The following is a 21,553-nucleotide window of genomic DNA, read 5'->3' on the forward strand; positions in this document are numbered from 1 at the left end:
GTTGTACCACTGTACAGTAACAATGGTGTGAAGGGAAGAGTGCTGCTTTTAGGCTTGTGCTGTGTCCAGTATGCCTACCTTTTGCTATATTAGTCAGTGTAAGAGGCTCATGTGGCTCTTTTGGGAATTAGCTGTGGGAATGTTCTCACATACCTGGGGATGGGCTTTGGGATGTCCCCAGAGACAATGAGGGCATTTTCTTTCTTCTAGAAAAGTGTAGAATCCTCATCTCAGTTGAGTCAAGAACAGAAAAGTGTCTTCAATGAAGATCTTCAGAAGAAAATAGAAGAGAATGAACGACTACATATACTGGTGAGTGAAGCTTTTTTTAGCCTTTTTTTTCCACTGGAAAACTGGTCACACAAAGAAAGTTAGGGAAAATAAAATGCTGTCTGAAAACTAGTGGTTTTAGAGGCTTAGTTCTATGCAAAACAGTAGATCAGATAACTTGTTTATAAAGATGTTCACTGGGCAAGTTAAAAAATATTTTGACTTCAGATTCTTAAGACAGTATGTGGAGTCATTCACATAATACATATTTTCTCATTTAGATTTTTAACTTTTTGGTGACAGCTACTGTACTGAAAATAGGCTGGTACTGGGTGGAAATTCATTATTAATTCGCTAACTGTTTCAGAGTTGCTTTAAAGTTGAAGATATTTTCTGCAAGTTGCTGTAATTAAGTCAGGAATTACTTTACCAAAATGGAATGCATTTCACTTTAGAAAACTTGAAAAAAACCTTATGGCTCAAGTTCAGTCTTTCAGGTGTCTGCTATTAGTCAGCAATATATTTAAGGAGTACTTGGTAGTACTACAAAACTTTGTTTTTATTAAACTACTTGGTTCCTGAATCATTTCTCTGTAAATAAAATAAAATTTCTATTTGTCTGAAAACTAGCAATTATTAACCTGAACTGGCTAATGAGGTCAGTGTAACTCACAGGACTGGATTCAACAGTAAAATGAAGCTTTCCTAAGAGCTTTGCTTTTCTTCCTTTAGTTCTTTGAAGCAGATGAGCAGCACAAACGTTTGGAAGCGGAGCTGAGAACTAGACTTGAGGTTTTGGAAACTGATGCTGCCCAGCACCAAGCTGTGGTGGACAGTTTAACGAAGAAATACACAGATACCATAGAAAAGCTGCAGAATGATAAAGCCAAATTAGAAGTAAGGAGCTTTTCCTCTTACTTGCAAGTTTGAAAAATTTTGAAATGCAATGTCTTACTGTGTCAGTACTTACATTGTGAGATTATCTTCTTGCATAAAGATCAAGTCTCAGACACTAGAAAGAGAAGCTAAGGACTGCAGGCTTCGAACTGAAGAATGGTAAGTGTTTTTATTTAATATAATGAAAATATGATTGAAAAAAATAACTGCTGTAAAACATTAACTGGGTTATTTTTAGTAATTATTTTTAATCATTTTAATAATACCTTTTAAAAAAGGGGGAGAAAAAAAGACTTTGATAAAACTCAAATGATAGTATGAAGACAAACCTGACCTGACCTGCAGGTCAAACCCCTCTTTCTTTAGCTGTGTATGGAATGAGACAATTCCACAAATTTGCTTTCAGTAGTAGCAGTTTTGTCTCCAGGCTATTTTAAATAGCAATGATGTTGATGAAGGCTTGAAAAATTTATTTGTAATGGAAAGCTATAGAAATTAAAGAACTTGAATGAAACAAAGATCTGTGAGTTTGTAAAAACTGCTTCTAAAAACAAAGCTTGGTTAAGGTACACTCAGGTAACCGACTGAAATGATTTAAAAAAATCCCCCTCCACTGCAAAAGCTTCTTGAACAATTGTTTTTGCTTCAGACATAACATTCTCAGCTAGAATACTTCAGAGTTTTTGTTGAAGAATTATATTGTTAGTTTTGGAATACTTTCATTGTCTTGAACGCAAGTTGTAGAAAATGGGAAGTTGAGGAGTGTGGACCAAATCAAATTAGGGTGCATTTCTCTGAAGTTCATTTTTAAGGTGCATTTTATATGTGCAGTATAGTTTTTTAACATGATGAGTAAGATGCATAGTGAATTTTCAGATGCAGAGTTCCTTCTTTCGCCTGGTAACCTCGAAGTCTGTATTTTAATTATTTTGATAGATCCGAAGATACTTGAATCCAATAACTCTCCTCTAATACAGGTCAGGGTTTCACTAAAAATCACTTGGGAAAGAGGATGAAAGCTGTGTTTTGCTGCTGTTTGCTTTTTTGTGGTGTTTGAAAAACTGTAGTCTTAATCTGCTACTATTCAGCTCAGACCTCGTCTATCACATTCTGTGATGACTGGGTGGTTAATGTCATTGTAAAATATTGTCCCTACTATTTAAGAAGCGAGGCTTTTAAAAATAATAAAACCTGACACTTCTTAATTTTAAATACTGAAATCAGTATCTATTGAGCACATGACAGAATATGTCTCTGAGAATACTGCTCTTCTGTTTTCCCCACTCTTTCAGGGGAAGGGATCCATTTGCCTCTGACACCCACTCTTTCTTCAGAAAAACCAGGGGATATGAGACTTGACAGCCTGCATGCCTTGAAAATTTAAGGGCAGAATGTAAAACAAAACATGTCAAACTACTTGTTTATCGTTCCTTTATAGTACAAAAAGGAAATATCTGTACATTTGCAGTTTGTCTTTATTTTCTATCCTGCCCAATGCTACTGCAGTACATGCTGTACCGTTTCCCTGCAATTTTGGAGCTGCTTTCCAAGAAAAATGTTTGTTAATGTGCATGAGCTACTTATTGGCTAGTTTCTTCATATCTTGCTTGTCTATTTTGGATTATTTTTCCATGTTAGTCCTGATAAATTTCTGTGTATCAAATGTTGTAAAAAAGGAAAAAACTGTCACTTTGACACCTTCCCCCCCACCCTCCACTATATGTGCAGGAGTTCTAGATGTCAAACGGGAAGCAAAACAGTGAAGAATTTGGGGGCCTAAGTTGGGTAAGGTGTGGAATTTGGAATCAATATGCAGTGATCTTTGTTGACATACGTGTATAATGCTGGGATATGTTACTCTTCCTCTCAGGAATCTAATTATATTAGTAATCTTAATTACCTAGGTTCACATCTATCTACAAAGTCAAATGCAAGTGAAGCAGATCTGGAGAAAAATCACTTTAGAATGCATAAGAAGCATAATTGCCAAGTCTTGTCAGAAGAGGCTGTGTCATGGCAGTGTTTAAATATGGGATTTTAAAGAGCTTGTTATGTATTTCAAATAGTGATGTGACATAGTTAACTGAATTATTGACAACTCATTGCCTGCATATCAGAATACCACATTTGATACATAGTAACTTAATTTGAAGGCCCTTTTACGTTCCCACTCAAATTCTAGTAGAAAAGAATGCCTTCATATAGTTTATAGAATATTTGCAGAACAGGAAAAAAAGGTAAATTTTAACTCTGAAGTAAGTTGAGCTTCTCAAGAATGGAACTTCTGATTTACAAGTTTATTGCATCTATCACTGCATTTGTTAGGGATTAGAATAGAATGTCATTTATTAAATATGACAGAAAGGAGGACAAATAATTCCTACTTTATTATTCCTGTCTAATGTCTAGAAGGAGACAGATACCTATACACTCAAGGGATGCTTATGGTGAGATATGGTGTTGGTGAACAGATTAAATTTTAAAGGTTTACCGTGTGTGTGTGTGTGGTTTTTCGTTTGTCTCTTTGTTATTTAGCCAGCAACAGCTAAAGAATCTTCAAGCAGCTTTGGGCAGTAGACTGGAAGAATCACTATGCATAATTAATGAAAAAGTACCTTTTAATGACACAAGTACGTATTGCCTTGGTCTGGGTTTCTTGTTTGATTTTTGGGTATCCATCTGGAGGAAGTACACCTTATGAATTAAACTGTATTAGCTGTAAGAAATGTTGGACATCTGAACAGACACTTGGAGGTAACTGTAGTAAGTATTCACAATACTTGTCATAGTCTTGCTTAGTAATCCGAAAATATTAAGCTTTTATGTATACAGTGGAAATTAAAACTTTTGAAGGCTTTCGAGTAATTTGCCACTTGTTTTGCTTAGAGTTAACAGAATATTGTAAAAGATAAAGGAACACTGTTTCTCTGTAAAAAATAATACTCTTTGAGATGAGTAACTATTTTTGGCAGGATATATTCTCAAGTTGGAGTAAGGTGGGGATAAACTGGTGGTTGCAGAGATGTTGACTTAGAGGCATTGGATCAACAGTGATCTGTACTTAGTGGAAAGTTTGTCAGTGTGTCTCATGTTTGATCAGGGAACACCCAGACTAGTTCTTATCTGTAGTTTGTCTCAGACTTGTTTGTCTTTTCAAGGAAAAAAAAGCCCTTTGAATTTGGGGATTTTTACCTGAAGCAGTGCTTCCTTTCCAACTGCTGGTAGAAAAACTGAAGTGCAGAGGATACCATGAATTTAGGAATGCTCAGCCTTTGCATTGCTGTGGTGCAAGGATGGGTTAGTATATGCCAGATCAGTGCTGTGCACTGTGTGCTTTCTAAATAGCTGAATGCAAGGTCAGGCAGGCACTACCTGCACTCTTCTGGCAGAGACACCAGGAAGACCTGGAATAGTGGAAAAAGCTGAAAGTAGAGAAGAAGGAGCAGAGAAGTGAAAACAGGCTTTTGAGTTTCCTGTATATTTTGCTGGTAGCTTTTGCATTTTTCATTCAGTATAAAACTTGATGATGTTTTAAATAGCCTTGGGTTCTCTAAAAGCTGATCTGGCAGGTGCTACAGGGGTGAGCCTTCCAAGTTCTCCACTGGATTGGCAATCCAGTGAGTCTTGGCTTAGGAACACCAGATCATCTTCTCTTTAGGAAATATTGACACCCATAGAGCACGTCATGCTGAGGTGTTGGTGCCTTGAATTGATATCCTTCTCACTTCTTTCCTCTCACAAAGGTCACCTTGCCTGGCATCTACTGCCTATTTCTATTTCTCTGGCTTCTTTAGCTCCTTTTTTTTTTTTTTAAATAGGTATTTATCATTGTAGCAAATAATAACTTTGATGCAAATAATTTATCTGCTCACTGAGCTGCTATAGCATAATGTTTTTGCTTGTGTAGAAAACACTACAAATAGTGGACAGATCTTTAGTGATGGAAGTTGGGAGATGTTTGTTTGCTGTGGATTCCAGCTGTCTTCTATAGGCTCTGTAGTTGGCTTTAAGTGTAACTACCAGCTGACTAGTTTCAGTAACAATCAAATGACTTCTCGACTGCTAAGCATGATTTCCAGAGTAGAAAGATTTGGTAATTTTGGACAGTTTTTTTGCCCTCTGAATATAACTACCTCTTCCCATGTGAATGACAGAAAAGGAATAAAAAGCTGCAAGTTTCCTTTGAGTGCAAATTTTAAACTGAAGTAGTTGTTCAATTTAATTGAGGATGAATGTGATCCCTTTTAAAATCCATAAGACTTCATAAACTTTTCTCTAGGTACAAATATCCCTCTCTCTTTAAAAATTGTGCCTGCTTGTAGTTGAATAATCAGTCTGGTTACTTCATGACTGGAGCAGAATGCTGAAATACATGGAGAGTACATCTTAGTCTGAATTATCAACACATCAAGTATATACAGAAGCTTTTTAAAAAAAAAATGTTCAAACCATTAAAAAATTAGTCTTACTTGGCACTCCCTGGAATGTAATTGAGATGTGAAGATAACCTTGAATTCCTTAAGTGATTAAAAGATTTTTTCACTCTTGTTTGTCATGACTACTGTTCTTTGCTCTTAGCTGTCAAATTCAGGAGGTTCAGATGATTAAATTTGACTTACTGCTTTCTCTCCACTTAGTTACAAAAACAGTTCTTAAGTGAGAATATTTAGGCCTACCTTATTGAAGTCAATTGTTTGTATCTCTTTAGTTAATATTGCTTACATGAACTGTAAGATTACTGCAATGCAATTTTATTTTTTTAAAAAATCACTGTTTACCAATAAGTGTCTCTCAAAACCCCCCACAATTTAATAAGTGCAAACTCAATTTTTGTCCTGTAGGATCTAATCGATACAATGCTCTGAATGTACCATTACACAACAGAAGATATCAGGTAAGCACCTTTCGTGGTTTCATATTCAACCTTCTACACAGATACTGAAATAAAACCAGTCATTTTAGTGACTGAAACAAAAGAAGATAGCCTACCTTACAGCTATAATGACATTCTAAGGGCATTTCTGTTCGCAGAGCCTCTGCACTTTTCCAAAGGTAGTGGATATTGTTCTTATGTCAAGGAGTCAAGTTGTCTGCTTACCTCACTAGAGCTAATCCATTGATTTTTGGCTCATGATCACTGTAGGTATTAATTCAGATACCTCTTTCTAAAAAGAATGGCAAAAAGGTCTAATTACCCATGTCTTACTAAAGTTATATGAAATATCTTTTACTGTGTCACAGAATCACAGAATCAACCAGGTTGGAAAAGGCCTCTGAGATCATCGAGTCCAACTTATGACCCAACACCATGCTGTTAACTAGACCATGGCACTAAGTGCCACATCCAATCTCTTCTTAAATACCTCCAAGGATGGTGACTCCACCACCTCCCTGGGCAGCCCATTCCAATGTCTGATCACTCTCTCTGTAAAGAATTTAATTCTGATGTCTAACCTAAACCTCCCCTGGCACAGCTTAAGACTGTGCCCTCTTGTCCTACTGCTGGTTGCCTGGGAAAAGAGACTGACCCCCACCTGGCTACAACCTCCTTTCAGGGAGTTGTAGAGAGTGATGAGGTCTCCCCTGAGCCTCCTCTTCTCCAGGCTAAACAACCCCAGCTCCCTCAGCCTCTCCTCATAGGGCCTGTGCTCCAGTCCCTTCACCAGCCTTGTCGCCCTTCTCTGGACACTCTCCAGGACCTCAATGTCCTTCCTAAACTGAGGGGCCCAGAACTGGACACAGTATTCAAGGTGCGGCCTAACTAGTGCCGAGTACAGGGGAAGAATCACTTCCCTGGTCTTGCTGGCCGCACTGTTCCTGATCCAGACCAGGATGCCATTGGCCTTCTTGGCCCCCTGGGCACACTGCTGGCTCATGTTCAGCTTCCTGTCAATCCAAACTCCCAGCTCCCTCTCTGCCTGGCTGCTCTCCAGATACTCTGTGCCCAGCCTGTAGCACTGCATGGGGTTGTTGTGGCCAAAGTGCAGGACCCGGCACTTGGTCTTGTTAAACATCATACCATTGGATCCAGCCCATTTATCCAGCCTGTCCAGGTCCCTCTGCAGAGCCCTCCTACCCTGCAGCAGATTGACACTCCCCCCCAACTTGGTGTCATCTGCAAATTTGTTAATGGTACACTCAATCCCCTCATCCAGATCATCAGTAAAGATATCAAACAGGACTGGGCCCAACACTGATCCCAGGGGGACACCACTAGTGACTGGTTGACAACTGGATGCAGCCCCATTCCCCACCACTCTCTGGTCCCAGCCCTCCAGCCAGTTCCTAACCCAGCACAGAGTGCCCCTGTCCAAACTGTGGGCTGCCAGCTTTTTCAGGAGTATGGCTGTGGGAGACGGTGTCAAAGGCTTTGCTGAAGTCCAGGTAGACACATCCACAGCCTTCCCCTCATCCACCAGGCGGGTCACCTGATCAGAAAAGGAGGTCAGGTTGGTCAGACAGGACCTGCCCTTCCTAAAGCCGTGCTGGCTGGGTCTGATCTCTTGTCCATCCTGTAGGTGCTGTGTGATTGCACTTAGGATGATCTGCTCCATAACCTTGCCAGGCACCGAGGTCAGGCTGACGGGCCTGTAGTTTCCTGGATCTTCCTTCCAGCCCTTCTTGTGGATGGGCATCACATTAGCCAGCTTCCAATCATCTGGGACCTCCCCAGTGAACCAGAACTGTTGGTAGATGATGGAGAAGCTCTTGATGAGCTTTTCTGCCAGTTCCCTCATCACTCTAGGATGGATCCCATCTGGTCCCATAGACTTGTAAGGATCCAAGTCTAGCAGGTCACTAACTTCTTCCTGCTGGGTAATGGGGGCTATTCAGCTCCCCATCACTATCTATCAGCCCAAACCAGTTGTCTTCTTGTAAAAACTGAGGCAAAGGAGGTGTTAATTACCTCAGCCTTATCCTTGTCTTTGGTAACTATGTTCCCCTCCATTCCCCTCTGTGCCCAGCAAAGAATGGAGGGTTTCCTTGCCCCTCCTTTTGCTGTTGATATGTTTATAAAATTACTTTTTGTTGTCCTTAACAGAAGTGGCCAGATTAAGTTCAAATTGTGCTTTTGCCTCTCTAATTTTCTTTCTACATGACCTAACTACATCCCTAATCACTTAATGAGTTGCCTGCCCTTTTTGCCAAAGGCGATAGACTCTCCTTTTTCTCCTATTTTCCTGCAAAATCTCCTTGTTCAGTCAGGCCAGTCATCATCCCCACCAGCTCGCCTTTCGGCACATAGGGACAGCCTGCTGCTGTGCCTTCAAGATTTCTTTCTTGAAGTATGCCCATCCTTCCTGGACCCCTTTGTTTTTAAGGGCTGTTTCCCAAGGTACTCTCCAAACCAGCCTCCTGAATAGGCCAAAGTCTGCCCTCTGGAAGTCTAGGGTAGAGGTTTTGTTGATGCCCTTCCTTACTTCACCAAGTATTGAAAACTCTAAAATTTTGTGGTCACTGTGCCCCAGATGGCCTCTGACCACCACCCACCAGCCCTTCTCTGTTTATAAACAGCAGGGCTAATGGGGCCCCAGCCTTGGTAGGTTCATTTATCAGCTGCAACAAGAAATTATCCTCTATACTCCTGGACTGCCTCTTCTCCGCTGTGTTGAGTTCCCAGCAGACATCCAGCAGGTTAAATTTGCCCACAAGAACAAGGGCTGGTGATTTTGTAACCTCCACCAGCTGCTTGTAGAATAATTCATCACCCTCTTCATCCTGGTTGGGTGGTCTGTAACAGACTCCCACCAGGATGTCAGCCTTGTTGGCCTTCCCCCTGATTCTGGTCCACAGGCACTCAACCTGATTGTTACTGCCTTCAAGTTCTACAGAGTCAAGAGTCTCTCTAACATACAGAACCCCCCTCTCCTACCTTGCCTATCCCTTCTGAAGAGCTTGTAGCCACCCATGGCAGCACTCCAGTCATGCGAGTCATCCCACCACGTTTCTGTGATGGTGACTGTATCATAGCTTTCCTGCTGCACGATGGCTTCCAGCTCCTATTGTTTGTTTCCCAAGCTGCCTGCACTTCAGCTGGGCTGCTGATTTCACTTCTAACTCAGGCTTTTCCACCCTTGGGCTCTTCTCTGGAGAGCCTGGTTTCAACCCCTTCCCCCTTCAAACCTAGTTTAAAGCCCTCTGAATCAGCACTGCCAACTTATATGCTCAGGCTCTTTTGCCCTTGCTAGATAGGTAAAGCCCATCCAACTCTAGCAGGCTTGGTACCATAAAAATTGCCCCATGATCAAAAAAATCAAAATTCTGCTGGTGGCACCTTTGGCCACCTATGGTAAAATGGCTTTTCCTACTCCTCGTTCATCTGTGCTACTGCAGGAATTGAGGCGAACACCCCCTGTGCTCCTGCCCTATCAGCTAATCAACCCAAAGCCTTAAAGTCCTTTTTAATTGCCCTGGTACCTCTTTTATTGATCTCATCACTGCCAACCTGTACTATCAACAGTCAACCTGCAGTGAGCTAGAACTTGAACATTTAATTTTTGAAGTTGATTAAAACTGTTATTTTAGAGGTCTTTTGTTGAGGGGAAAAAATAGGTTTGTATCTTAAATTCCTTTTCCCTTAAACTGAGCTTTTTCGATTACTTCACTTGAGATCTGAAGAATGTTTGCATTTGTAAACTACACTTCGGTGTGTGCACTAGAATACCATGTTAGTTAACATTACTTGTCACTGATCATAATCCTGAGGAATAAATCATGTCTTTTTGAGATCTCTGCATGGTTCATTTGCATTTTATGGGATACATCTTGCCAAAACATCTCTTACTTGCAGCAAAATAACCCTTATAAATGTAAATATTTTTATTTGGAAAAAAAAAAGTTTCTATTCACTACTGTAATTTCGTGAGTTTCCTTGGGAATATTGTTTGCTCAGTATTCAAAAATGAGCATTAGTTTTCTGCGAATAGCTAAATATATTAAGGGTTTTTACAGTAGCAAATCAGATACCTGGATGCAGTCAAAATTTTCCTCTGTTGCTTCCACTGAGGATGGGCTCCACAGCAATGTGGTTTTTCTGTTTGCTTGTATGAGATGTCTTGAACCTTCAAGTGAGTGCATTGAGATGCCACTGCAGAAAGATTTCAAATAGTTGCTTTCTCCATTCTTCAGAAGTGCCTATAAAGAGATGTTGTTCCTAATACATCTGCTGTGAGAACAGGTGTCCTGCTGTTCAATTTTGTGATGAAAGTAGCCTTAAATTTCAGGTTGCTACTGCTGAGTTCTAAGAAAAATCTGAATAACTGCATGGAGAATTTCTGCCTTTACTGTTTTTTGCTAGAACTATGTCAGCCTCATACTTCAAAATCTGCAGTCTTGAAAATGTTCCAGGACAGATTTTTATGCCTGGCTTTGCCAGTGAAGGTAAAATGCTGATGTATTAGCACAGGATGCAGTGTAAAGGACAGCAAAACAGCAATAGTGTCTGTTTTCCTTCTTTGCATAGCTAATTAACATACAGAAACTGAGTTTAATGAATACATTAATTACTCACCACCATCCCAGATCCATAATCAGGATTGACTTGATTTAACAGTTCATTGAAGCATTGGAATACATCTCTGAAGGATAAGTCATTCTTGGCTGAAATGTCACTCTAACCTTATTATCTCTTCCATAAGTCACAACAGTGTGGTTTTCTTCTCTTTTGACTGTGTTCCATTTTGGATTAATTTCTGGGATACCTTCCTACTGTACTAAAGCCACAGAACAGCCTTATTCATGAGCAACAGCTCAGTTCTGTCAAGGCTGGGAGAATAAGAATTGAGTGTTAGTGGTTAGAAAGCAGACACCTTTAATTCTGGGAGAAAACCTCATTGATTTTTACTAAGTAAATTTAGGTTTCCTTGCAACCAGGTTACTGTTGTCAGCAATTAGTCTGTTGGTCTCTGGAAATTTCAGAGATGATTTCTGTAACTGTACTGACTTCTGAGTGTTTTTGCGGCCTGCAGTTTGAAAAATGAGGTAGAGGCAAAGCATCACCAGTTGTGTGAAATTAAAACATCCTTTGTTGTCATAGAACAATGTGCCCTTCTGTGTGGCATTGTAGTTTATGGATGAAATTTTAAAAATTAAGTTAAAATAATTGCTGCTATGTTTTTAGGCTGAAATAGTAACAAGAAAGAAATCACTGATAACAATTTTTTGTATCCAAATATAGGGGATTTTTTTTATATTTAAACAGATACACGTCAAATAAGATAATTTTTTAACTGTCTTTACAGCTGAAGTTGCGAGACCTTGCTGGCAAGGCACTGGCTTTTGTTCAAGAACTCGTAACAGCTCTCTTGAACTTCCACACATACACTGAGCAGAAGGTACAGATCTTTCCCATTGATTCTGCAACAGACACTATATCACCGTTGAATCAGAAGGTAAAGCTTACAAATTTCAGCTACAAGTATATTCAGTTATATTCAGTTATATTCAGACTTTCAATAGTGATTAATCTTAGTCATGGAAACTTCTACCACTTCACTGGAATGCTGTGAGTGTGTTCCTGAGAGCCAACCTCTCCTTCCTGCATGAGAAGTCTTTTCTGTTGGGTGGATTCTGTGAATGTGGCCAAAGATACAGTTGCAGAGAATCTTTTTCTCCTGTGCCTCTGCAACAAGAACAATATGATAATCAAATCAAAGCTTTCCTTTTTAATTGCTAAACTGAAGTGCATTTGTTGAAAGTTCAGCTGACTTGTTTTAAAATAATAATACTCAAATACTGCACTGCTAAATGGAGCTTGTTTTAGTCAATGCACCAGGGCATGGGAGATGTTGAGACAGAATCTGATTTTCTATATGAAGTGTTTAACTGTAACATTAAATAAACTGGATGGAAGGTAGACTTCTGAAGGAGAAATCCTAGACTCTGTTCCCTTATCAAAAAACCAACTTTATAATCTCATTTTGGGCTACTTGCAAAAAGATCTTTCATATAAGATCTTCTTGCTGAAGCTGCAAGTCTATAAAGCATGTTGAAATCAAGATGAGAAATCTGACCCATCTGTTTCGACTCAACTCCGTGGGAAGGCTTTTTGAGAGTCATTCAGAGCTATCAGCTGCATTTTCTATGCCATGAAGCGTGGAATAGAGCTTTGTGCACAAGGATTTGTGTGGAGATGCATATATGTATGCTTTGGAACAAAATTGCATTAACATCAGAGCTGACTTCATAGTGTAATTGGACCTATGTGGATTTAAGTTGCTGGATGGCAGTATTTTGTGATTCAGATTTTAATTTCTGTTTCGTAGTTGGTAGGGCTCAGACTTAAGCTGCTGAGATGGATGTGGTTTGCATTGACCAAGTGGCTGCAATGCATGTAGTTTCAATGTTAACTATCACAAAACTTTCTTGCTCTTGGGAAAACCTCCTTTTTATCTCTTTGCAGGTAACAAATATGCTTATGAAGGTGTTTATCCACTAGAGAAACCCCATTCTATCTGCCTTCTCAGTTGATTCAGCTCTGTCAGTCAAGAATACACTTTTACAGAGAGTCAGCATAGATATAAGCTTGAGAACATTTTCTTGCTTCTGCCACAAATGCACTCAAAATGGCATATCCTTCCTGGGAAAACTGTGTGGCTTTGTCATCTTCCAAATGCTTTGGGGCAGGAACTGTGTCTCTTTGTTTCTATGGCCCAGTGTGGTGACTGGATTCTACAGACACTAGTGCAGTTTACACTAAGGAATAAAGTCAAGTTGCTTAGACATCATTTCTCGCTGAATTTTTCCCCCCCAACATCCTTTGTTAACATTTCTTTGTTGCTTTTCAGCACAGCTGATATATGCAACTTAATTAGAACCGTAATTTGATTCTTCTTTTCTGATAATTTACTCTGATTCAGTAGTTCAGGCTTTGTTTTTGTAATTATGTCTCTTTTAGTCTGCCCTATTCTGTATTTATGACCTAATTCCCTCAGCGCATGCTACTTCTCAGGTCTTTTGCTGTGACTTTCCAGCAGTGAAGCATCTTTTATAACTGACTGAAGCTGTAGTTGCTACTATATTTTTGATTAATTTACCTGTTTGCTTGGCAAGTGTTCTCAGTGTGATTTTTAGCTACTCCACTGAACGGGTCAAAACCTCCCCGTTAATATGGTAGAGAAAATGAGACAAATGTCAGGTAGTGGCTTAGCAGACTTGCACTGATTTATTTTTCCCCAACTCCAGGTCTTGTCTGGTGCTTTCGAGCTATTTTCCCCACCAAACACTCAAAATAGATGTGGACAATTCCCTTCCAGGTTCAAGTATTCCTTTTCTCTTTAAGTATTGAATTGCTGGGTTCTGCTGGGTCTTCAGCATCATGCCAGATAACTCAAGTCCTCTCTCTTGTAGCACAAGCCAGGAGCATTCTGCATGTGTCATTTCTTCCTCCTTATATTTAGGAATTTTCCCTAATTCTGTCCAGATTTGTGCATGCATGAATGAGGGCTTGGCATCTCACTCTTCTTGTTAACACTGTGTTGCTGCACTATAATAATACAAGAAATAATTAAAATCTCTTGTACCCTATTTGCCTGGGATCTTTAGCTGCTATTGTGGTTTAAATAACCAAAGGTGAAGGTGTCTTTCTGTGGGGCAAAATAAAAACCAAGATCGTTTTTCGCTACCTGTATCTGTGTGATAGCTAATCTGTGGAATTATCTTCCAATCTGTGGAAGAAGGTTTTTATGATACTGAGATATCAAAAGGGAAAACTGATGGTGTTGGTATGTTTTGATTGTGTGTAAGAGTACACACCTTCATTCTCAGGCATGCTTTTTTGAGGGCAAAATTAACCAAAGAATTTACTTAAGCAATTTTCAGCCAAGTCAGGCAGTTCCATGAGGTTGAAGTTTTATTATTGCTCAGAGCTGTCATAGTTTTTGGAAGTAAGAATTCTCCTTTGATTAGTTAGTGCTCCATCCTTTGCATTGGGATAAGCATGCTTTGAGTCATTTTGAAAATTGCAGGGGACACAGATAAAGATAAACCACATCTCTTGCTCTCAGTTTTAAATCAGTTTAGTTCTTCAGTACTTCACACAGGGCTGAGAGGTAAACGACAGCTGGGAGGAAGGTGGGATAGATTATTCTGGTGGTTTAATGGTGCATTGATCTAGCTTGAATTTGATGGGGTTGAGGAAGGAATGCAAGAATGTTTAAACTTAAAAAGTAAGGGCTTGGTGTGCTGTGCATGACAATTAAAATGGGATAGGGTGCAGTGGCAAAGCCCTAGATGTGGTTTTGCCTGGACTGCCACTACTTCTCACTTTCCCTCAAGGTGTGTTTGTGTGTCCTGTAGAAGTGGTTGCTGTACATCACATGGTTGTTATATCTTATTAATGACATCTTGGACATCGTTTAAGATGACAGGTGCTTTGCTAAAATGGACCGTTCAGTTGTTAACTTGGAAAGATTTTACAAGAGCCTTCAACAAGCACCATTTTAAAATCTCTCTGTTCTCAGTTCTCACAATATCTCCATGAAAACGCTTCGTACGTTCGCCCTCTGGAGGAAGGAATGCTGCACTTGTTCGAGAGCATCACGGAGGATACTGTGACAGTCCTGGTAAGATTTCTTACTTTTAGTATTGAAAAAGATTTTTACAGAGCAAAACCGCTTATATGTTGTTTTTCCTTTCAGGAAACAACAGTGAAATTGAAGGCCTTCTCAGAACATTTAGCTTCCTACTTGTGCTTTTTAAGAAAGATTCTTCCTTATCAATTAAAAAGGTACTTTTGATTTGATAGATCTCATTTAAAGGTGCAGTAAGTGTCAGGTATGCAGCATTGTCAACACCTACAACTTAATATTTAAGTCAACCCTTAAAACACACTCTGGCTTAAAGGGCAGAACTTTTTTTTTTTTTTTAAATGCTGGTTTCTGAGCCTTGAGGTTAGGTATCTTTCTTTTAAGGTGCTAGAGCTAAACCCATGTATTTTAAGGTTCTTTTCCCCCCCTTCCAGATGAGACTTTAAAAAATCTGTGCAACTTTCATTAGTGTTTCTTAATGTTATTCAGTAGCGTTGATATTATTCAGGTATGGTACACTGAAATTGTTAATGCCTTGAGCTTGTCTGAGGATTGTTTATCACTCAGTACATGTAGTAGAACTTGGCCAGATGCACATCCCTTCTGCTTTGAAAATCTTTGTTCCTGAGTTGGTCGAAGGGAGGTGAATTATAGATGTAAAAAACTGCTTAAAAAGTGGGTTTGGACTACAGAAGAAGAAAAAGCTTTATTTATGTCTTCTTTACACCTGTTCTCATGCTCCTTAGGAAACAAAAGATAAAATAATTTATGTAGTGGAGGAAAAAGTCTTTGAACAGATGCAGTCAATTCCTTGCCGTGAGCGTAAACCATTCCTGCCTTGTGACTAAAATGCCTAAGAGTGGGGGTGCACACAGTAATTTTCATGTATTGCTAAGTCACTCTGCTATGTTAACCATTCTAAAGTAAATTCCTAGTCTCTTGTTCTTTTGGACTGGGGATGTAGAGAACACTTATCTATTCCAAAACTCGTGAACTTGTTTTTTAAGATAATTGCTTGTTTTTTAAAAAAAATAATTCATATATTCCTAGTTTGGAAGAAGAGTGTGAGTCTTCTCTTTGCACAGCTGCTTTAAGAGCTAGAAATATGGAGCTACACAGAGACATGAAAAGGTTGACTGCAGTCTTTGAGAAGCTACATACGTATGTCAGTCTTCTGGCCTTACCGAGTAAGTGTCAGTTTGGGCTTGGTTGGTTACACTGACTGGAAGGTACTGGTTTTATTTTTGGACCAGTATTGGGTGGGTTTGTTTTGGTTTTGTTTTTTCTTGTTTTGTTTATGTTTGGTTTGAGTTTTTTTTGAGCCATACACACAGGCACCAAATGCCACTTCTATGATAGAGGAAAACAAGATGAACGCTGCTCGTTTGGTGCAGTCTGAACTCTGGGCCAGTGAGTTCTGCAGTGTGCTCTGTCATGAGCCTCTTTTATCCAGGCTGGGAAACTGAGTGTGCTGTAGAGTGTTTCATGCTCCACACTCCTCCTTCTGGACAGACGTGGGCATGGTGCAGGCCTGGAAATTACCAAGCAGTCACACGTACCAGATTTTAGATAGTCATAGTTAGCTGTAGAGGAGAAGAAACGACTCTGGGTTTTTATAGTGTGATTGACAGTGTGTCTTTTGTCATCCTTTAATTAGGAAATTGTTGATAAACTACATTTTATTACTAATCATCACTTCCAAGCCCTCCTGTTCATAAGATTATTACAACTGTCATGGTAATGACTAAATAAAAATCAGATAAAACTTCTATATGTATGGGGAAACTATCTCCAAATGCATCCTGTAAATAACAAGAGGAAATGGTTATTGTGTAGCTTCAGGTTGTTTCAGTCTGCACTCTTTAGAAGAGCCCAGATGCTCCTTCCTACAGCAGTGAACATGTAAGTATTTCTGCATGTATAAGTGGTTTTTGAGACCAAACCAATTGATATTTGTAAAATATGAATAAAACTTAGAGAACTGGAAAGTCTTTTACCTGTCTACTCTGGCAAAATTTTATATATATATATTTGATAATGAAGGGGAAATTTAAGTAAATGAATCTGTTATGACTCACGCTCTATGCAAATGGTTCTAGTAGGTGGAAATGGAATTATTTTCAGAGGTGACTCTTTTCATTCATGGTCAAATCTTAGTGTTGTGGTTTTCTTTTCCTTTTTATGTGGCACTCTTAGGTACAAAACCAGAAGGACTACTTAGGACAAATTATAACTTTGTGTTTACAAACATTGCTGCAAGTCTTCATGGATTTCATGACGTTTTAAAAGGTGAGAGTATGGGAATGTTGTTATGTTTCAGCCCTGCTTCTTTCTGTTTAACATAGCACACATGTACTCTCTCTGTAACAATATTGAATGTATAATATGTGATAAATCTGGTTTGTTTTGCCTTTAAAAGTGAAGATGAGAAACTAAACCTGCTAACCACTTGTTTCAAACATTCATGTGTGGTTTTCATTCCTCCGTTCTGTTAGCTTTGTTAGTTGAAGTTGCTGGATTATTTAATTGTGGCTCACCACATCTTTCTGAGCAGTATCACTTCACTTTCTGAACTTCATTGCTCTATTGAAACGAGCATACAGATTGGAATGCTATTAAAGGTACATATTTTCCCCTGCTTACATACCGTTGACCTAGTACCTGTCTTCAAAGTGGAATTTTTCCTTACTATTTTTAGGTTGGTTACTATTTTTAACATGAATATATTACCAAAGCTTACAAAGAAGTCTGGGTTCTTTTTGAAACTTAATTTCCTCTTGAAAAATGGCTTACCTTCCTTTTATCAGAAGAACATAGATATGTTATGTTTTCAATGAAGTGATGTTTGGTTAAAACTCACAGTTTTAAAAAAATGATGTTTCTGTATGTCCTAGAATTTCTGTACCAGGGAGAAAATAATCCCTACAGATGAGTTGTTTTATTCCTAGTCAGCTGTTTAAACATTAAGCTTTTGTAATTTTAAGCAAATTTTTTTTAATAATAACATCAATAGCATGGCTTCATTCTGCAGAGTCCTTGTTAAAAAAAAAATTATATTAAAGATTATACCTCAAACCAAGAGTTTTAGAGAATAGATAAGTTTATTGATAAATACTTTCTACTTCTTAGTATGTGTACTGCAATGTAAAATCAACCCAACTTACACTTCAAAAGAAATAAGGAAAATAGAAGTACTGAAGAAAACTGTCAGTAGAATTCATTAGCTGTCCACAGAAATGTTGTGCTTAACATTTTGCACTCCCACACTCCAGAATGCTTGATTTGTCACTTCTCTCTTCTTTCTTGATCCAAACTAATTTCCAACTGCTTAAGCTTGCCTAAGATTATAACTTGTGGTGTTGATGAGCTGGGACTTCTTCGTTCTGTACCAATAGTACTTTATTGTAAAATAGCTGCAAAATGTTCACCTATCAAACAATTACCTTTTTTTTTTTTTTTAATTAGGGCAAGTAGAGAATGTTTGCTCTTGTGTAATAAAGACTTGATTCTTTTTAAATTTTGGTGCTGTTGAAATCAAACAACATACCTGGATGTTATTGTGAATGACTTCAAAAAGGTTCTGTGTGTTCCTCCCCGTGCTCCCGCACCTGGCTCCCCCTTGAAGACTGTTCTGTTAATTTTACCTGAAAGAATATTAGAAAGTAACATTCTAAACTTCTGGTAGTCTTTTAGATTTGCTCTGACAGAATTAAAATACTCTTCCTTTAGAAATTATGTGATCTTAACACCTGGATATTGAATGTGACACAAAATTCTCCTTTTGAGTGTTCTGATGTAAACACATGGAAATGAAAAGTGTATTTGTGAGATGAAACACTAGGTCAGTGTGAGCTTGAATCCCCTATATAGCTCTGAGTTTTGGAACACAGAGTACACTTAAATATACACCTTTATTCTGCCTTGTGTAACAGCCATAATGTCTGTTCCTATGATCACAGACAGTTGTCTAAGGCACCATACTGAAGAACTAAGAGTAGCCAGACTAAACTTTTATACAACTTAGAGAGGGGAGAAGTGTTTGAAGCCTGAGGTCGAAAGCTGAATTTGAAAATGGTTGCTGAAATAAACCAGAATCGTAATTTGACATAAATGTGATTTTTTTTTTTTCCTTTTCCAGATATTTCCAAACACTACAGTCAGAAAGCTACTTTAGAACAAGATGTTCCAACTGCCACACAGAAACTCATAACTACAAATGACTGTATTTTATCCTCTGTTGCGGCTTTAACAAATGGAGCGGGCAAGGTACTGGATGTTATGATTTCAATGTAATGCCCTAAGTTGTGCAGGTTTTTAAGAAAAAGAAGTAATCTTTAGTTGAATGATTTGAAAAATCTGTCTGTGCCTCTGATATTAATAACCTATAGTATCAGGTTTGTTCTTCAGGTATTTTCAGGCTATGAGTTAAAAACCCCCTCATAAATGAGTGTTAAGAGTGGGTACTGTGAAGAGGATGCTTTGTGTTAGTAAGGTCTAGGTTATGTGGAAGGGCCTGTGGCTTGTTTTAAATTCTTATTGCAAAATCCAGTTTGACTGAATACTTGTCTTTTGAAAGAGTAATTGCTCTGATGAATCTTTCTGGTCAACTTAATTCAAAAAGTGACTTCTCTTGATCTGTGTAGATCGCCTCGTTCTTCAGCAACAACTTGGATCACTTCACTGCTTCACTGAGCTATGGCCCTAAAGGAGGAACAGAGTTCATCAGCCCTCTCTCAGCTGAGTGTATGCTGCAGTACAAGAAAAAGGCAGCTGCTTACATGAAGTCTTTGAAGAAGGTTTGTTCAGCTACTGTGCTTGCACAGAGAGAGTGCAGTTCTGTTGATACTTGGTTATGCCACAGAGAATACAAACTAAGGATTTTCAGTATTTGGAATGGATTAGATTCTCTGAATGAGAATTTTTGGCTAAGGGAATGAAACCCTTAGAGCAATAATGCTGTTGAAAACTAGAGAGCATAGTTGCCCTCACAACAGAGGGTATGTGCCAATTCTGCCATTACCCATTTCCACTAATTATTTCTGTGCCAAGACTCCAAGGAGAAGAGGGTAGCTGCTTATTTAATTTTCCTCCTGTATCCACCACGAATGTGGAGCAAATGATATCATATTCTTACACTTGCATTCACTGGAACACAGTGGAGAGCAACAGGGAGAAAAAAAAGGCAGCTGAAAAGGAGGAGCACTGGAAAAAATGTGCTGAACCAAAGGATTGAATGCTGCCAGATCTCTCTGTTGTCTCTGTTAAAATTAACAATTAAGTGATGGTGTGCTTAACAGTTGTTACTAAATCACTTTACTGCAGTGTCTGTAAAGATGTATTTGATGATTAATTAAACACTTTGAGTTTTCTGAGTGCTTTAAACAACTGCACCTTTTGGGGTGGTATTTCTTGTGAGCTCAAACCATTTTTTCCTACTGGCTGGTAAGCACTTGGAACGTGGTTTTTCTTCCCTTTACTATGAAGTAAGGAAGGCAGTAAGAAAATAAATGTAGAATATGCATTCTGATCTACTGTGTAACATGTTTTGAGGTTTCTTTTGTTCTTCTACAGCCTTGTGCAGATTCAGTGCCTTATGAAGAGGCTTTAGCCAATCGCAGAGTTCTCCTGAGTTCTACAGAAAGTAGAGAAGGTCTTGCACAACAGGTATTCTGGTATAAATTTTACTAATGTATGATAATGTATTTTGTAGGAGAAAAGTAATATCAAATAGTCTCCACATATTTTATGTCTGTGGTCATGCATGTATTGAAGCTTAAAATTAGCCTGTAGATGTATTGTAGAGTTTTGAAAGTAAAGTTTACCCTTGTCAGGCTGGATTATCTCCTGTACTTGCAGAATGTACATGTAGTTATAAAAGACAGGATTATGCCATTGATAGCTCTATTTGTAAGTACAAGAAGTCAAACAATCTTTAATTATTCAAATAAATGCAAAATAAAGACAAAAATAAGGCGTACTGAAGGATTAATTTGTTTTGAGTCCTTTTTTTTGGACTGTGCAGGATTTATTAGTACTGGTTAAGAACAATGATTTTTCTATTCAGTTAAAGGAATAGAATCCAGTTTCTGTCTTCCAGTGTGCATATATATATATTTTTATTTTTTTTCTGGAAGCTGAAACAGGGGAAGGTCACATGGTATTTAAAAGGCCTACACAGTTTGCCCATCTCCTCATATGAATGAGACTGACTGATTAATACCGAAACTTCTTTATTAGCTTGAATGCTCAGACTGTGCTTGACTCATTGTCATTGACCTTTAAGAAAAATACTTTGGTGTGTATGTGGGTTTTTTTGTTGTTTTGGTTTTTCTTTTCTTTTGTGTTTTGTCGGAGTTGTTTTCTTGTTTGTTTGTTAGTTTGGTTTGGGGTTTTTTGTGAGTTTGTTTTTGTAGTGGCTAGTACTCAAACTGTGTTAGTAGGGGTGAAATAAATTTCAGCACAAATGTGTGGAGTAATTGGATGTGTTCTGTTCCACGGTTGTTTTCTTAACTAGACAAAGTGGGTGGTTCTGTCTGGGTGAGGTGGTGCAGCTGGAGGGGAGAGTTTGTCTTTCTAGAGTAGAAAATTATAATGCTGGTGCCAGGTACACATCTTTCAAGTTTTTATAAAATTCTTTCCTGCTTTGATTTTTCACCTCATACAATGCTGCCAGTTTTATGAGCTATAACTTTGTGACACAAGTTTCAAACTAATTAAAAACATGGTCGTTTTTGACAGTGGACCGTAGTTACTTGTACAGCTCGAAACAGTAGTTGTTTACCTGCTGCACTCTTTGTTAGCTCACTTATGTAATGGTTTAAAATAATACTGTCCTCAAACATTTCCTGTGTGTGGCTTTT

General features: G+C 38.6%; 1 protein-coding gene across 5 annotated transcripts in view; it reads left to right on the plus strand.

Annotated features, from left to right (window-relative positions):
* The window catches only part of PPP1R21 (protein phosphatase 1 regulatory subunit 21), a 36,054-nt gene that overhangs the window by 5,266 nt on the left and 9,235 nt on the right, over positions 1–21,553 (plus strand). For all 5 annotated transcript variants that reach the window (XM_051783697.1, XM_051783698.1, XM_051783702.1 and 2 more), the window contains exons 4-16: positions 211–312; positions 1,003–1,167; positions 1,268–1,326; positions 3,703–3,797; positions 6,009–6,061; positions 11,409–11,558; positions 14,628–14,729; positions 14,805–14,893; positions 15,744–15,880; positions 16,890–16,982; positions 18,832–18,959; positions 19,337–19,489; positions 20,265–20,357. In XM_051783697.1, the coding sequence (XP_051639657.1) occupies positions 211–312; positions 1,003–1,167; positions 1,268–1,326; positions 3,703–3,797; positions 6,009–6,061; positions 11,409–11,558; positions 14,628–14,729; positions 14,805–14,893; positions 15,744–15,880; positions 16,890–16,982; positions 18,832–18,959; positions 19,337–19,489; positions 20,265–20,357 (1,419 nt within the window). The remainder of the gene's footprint in view (positions 1–210; positions 313–1,002; positions 1,168–1,267; positions 1,327–3,702; positions 3,798–6,008; positions 6,062–11,408; positions 11,559–14,627; positions 14,730–14,804; positions 14,894–15,743; positions 15,881–16,889; positions 16,983–18,831; positions 18,960–19,336; positions 19,490–20,264; positions 20,358–21,553) is intronic.

Source organism: Manacus candei, unplaced genomic scaffold (assembly GCF_025592945.1).
Source record: "Manacus candei isolate 608988 ecotype Guabito, Panama unplaced genomic scaffold, ASM2559294v1 h1tg000017l, whole genome shotgun sequence".
Classification (NCBI taxonomy): domain Eukaryota; kingdom Metazoa; phylum Chordata; class Aves; order Passeriformes; family Pipridae; genus Manacus; species Manacus candei.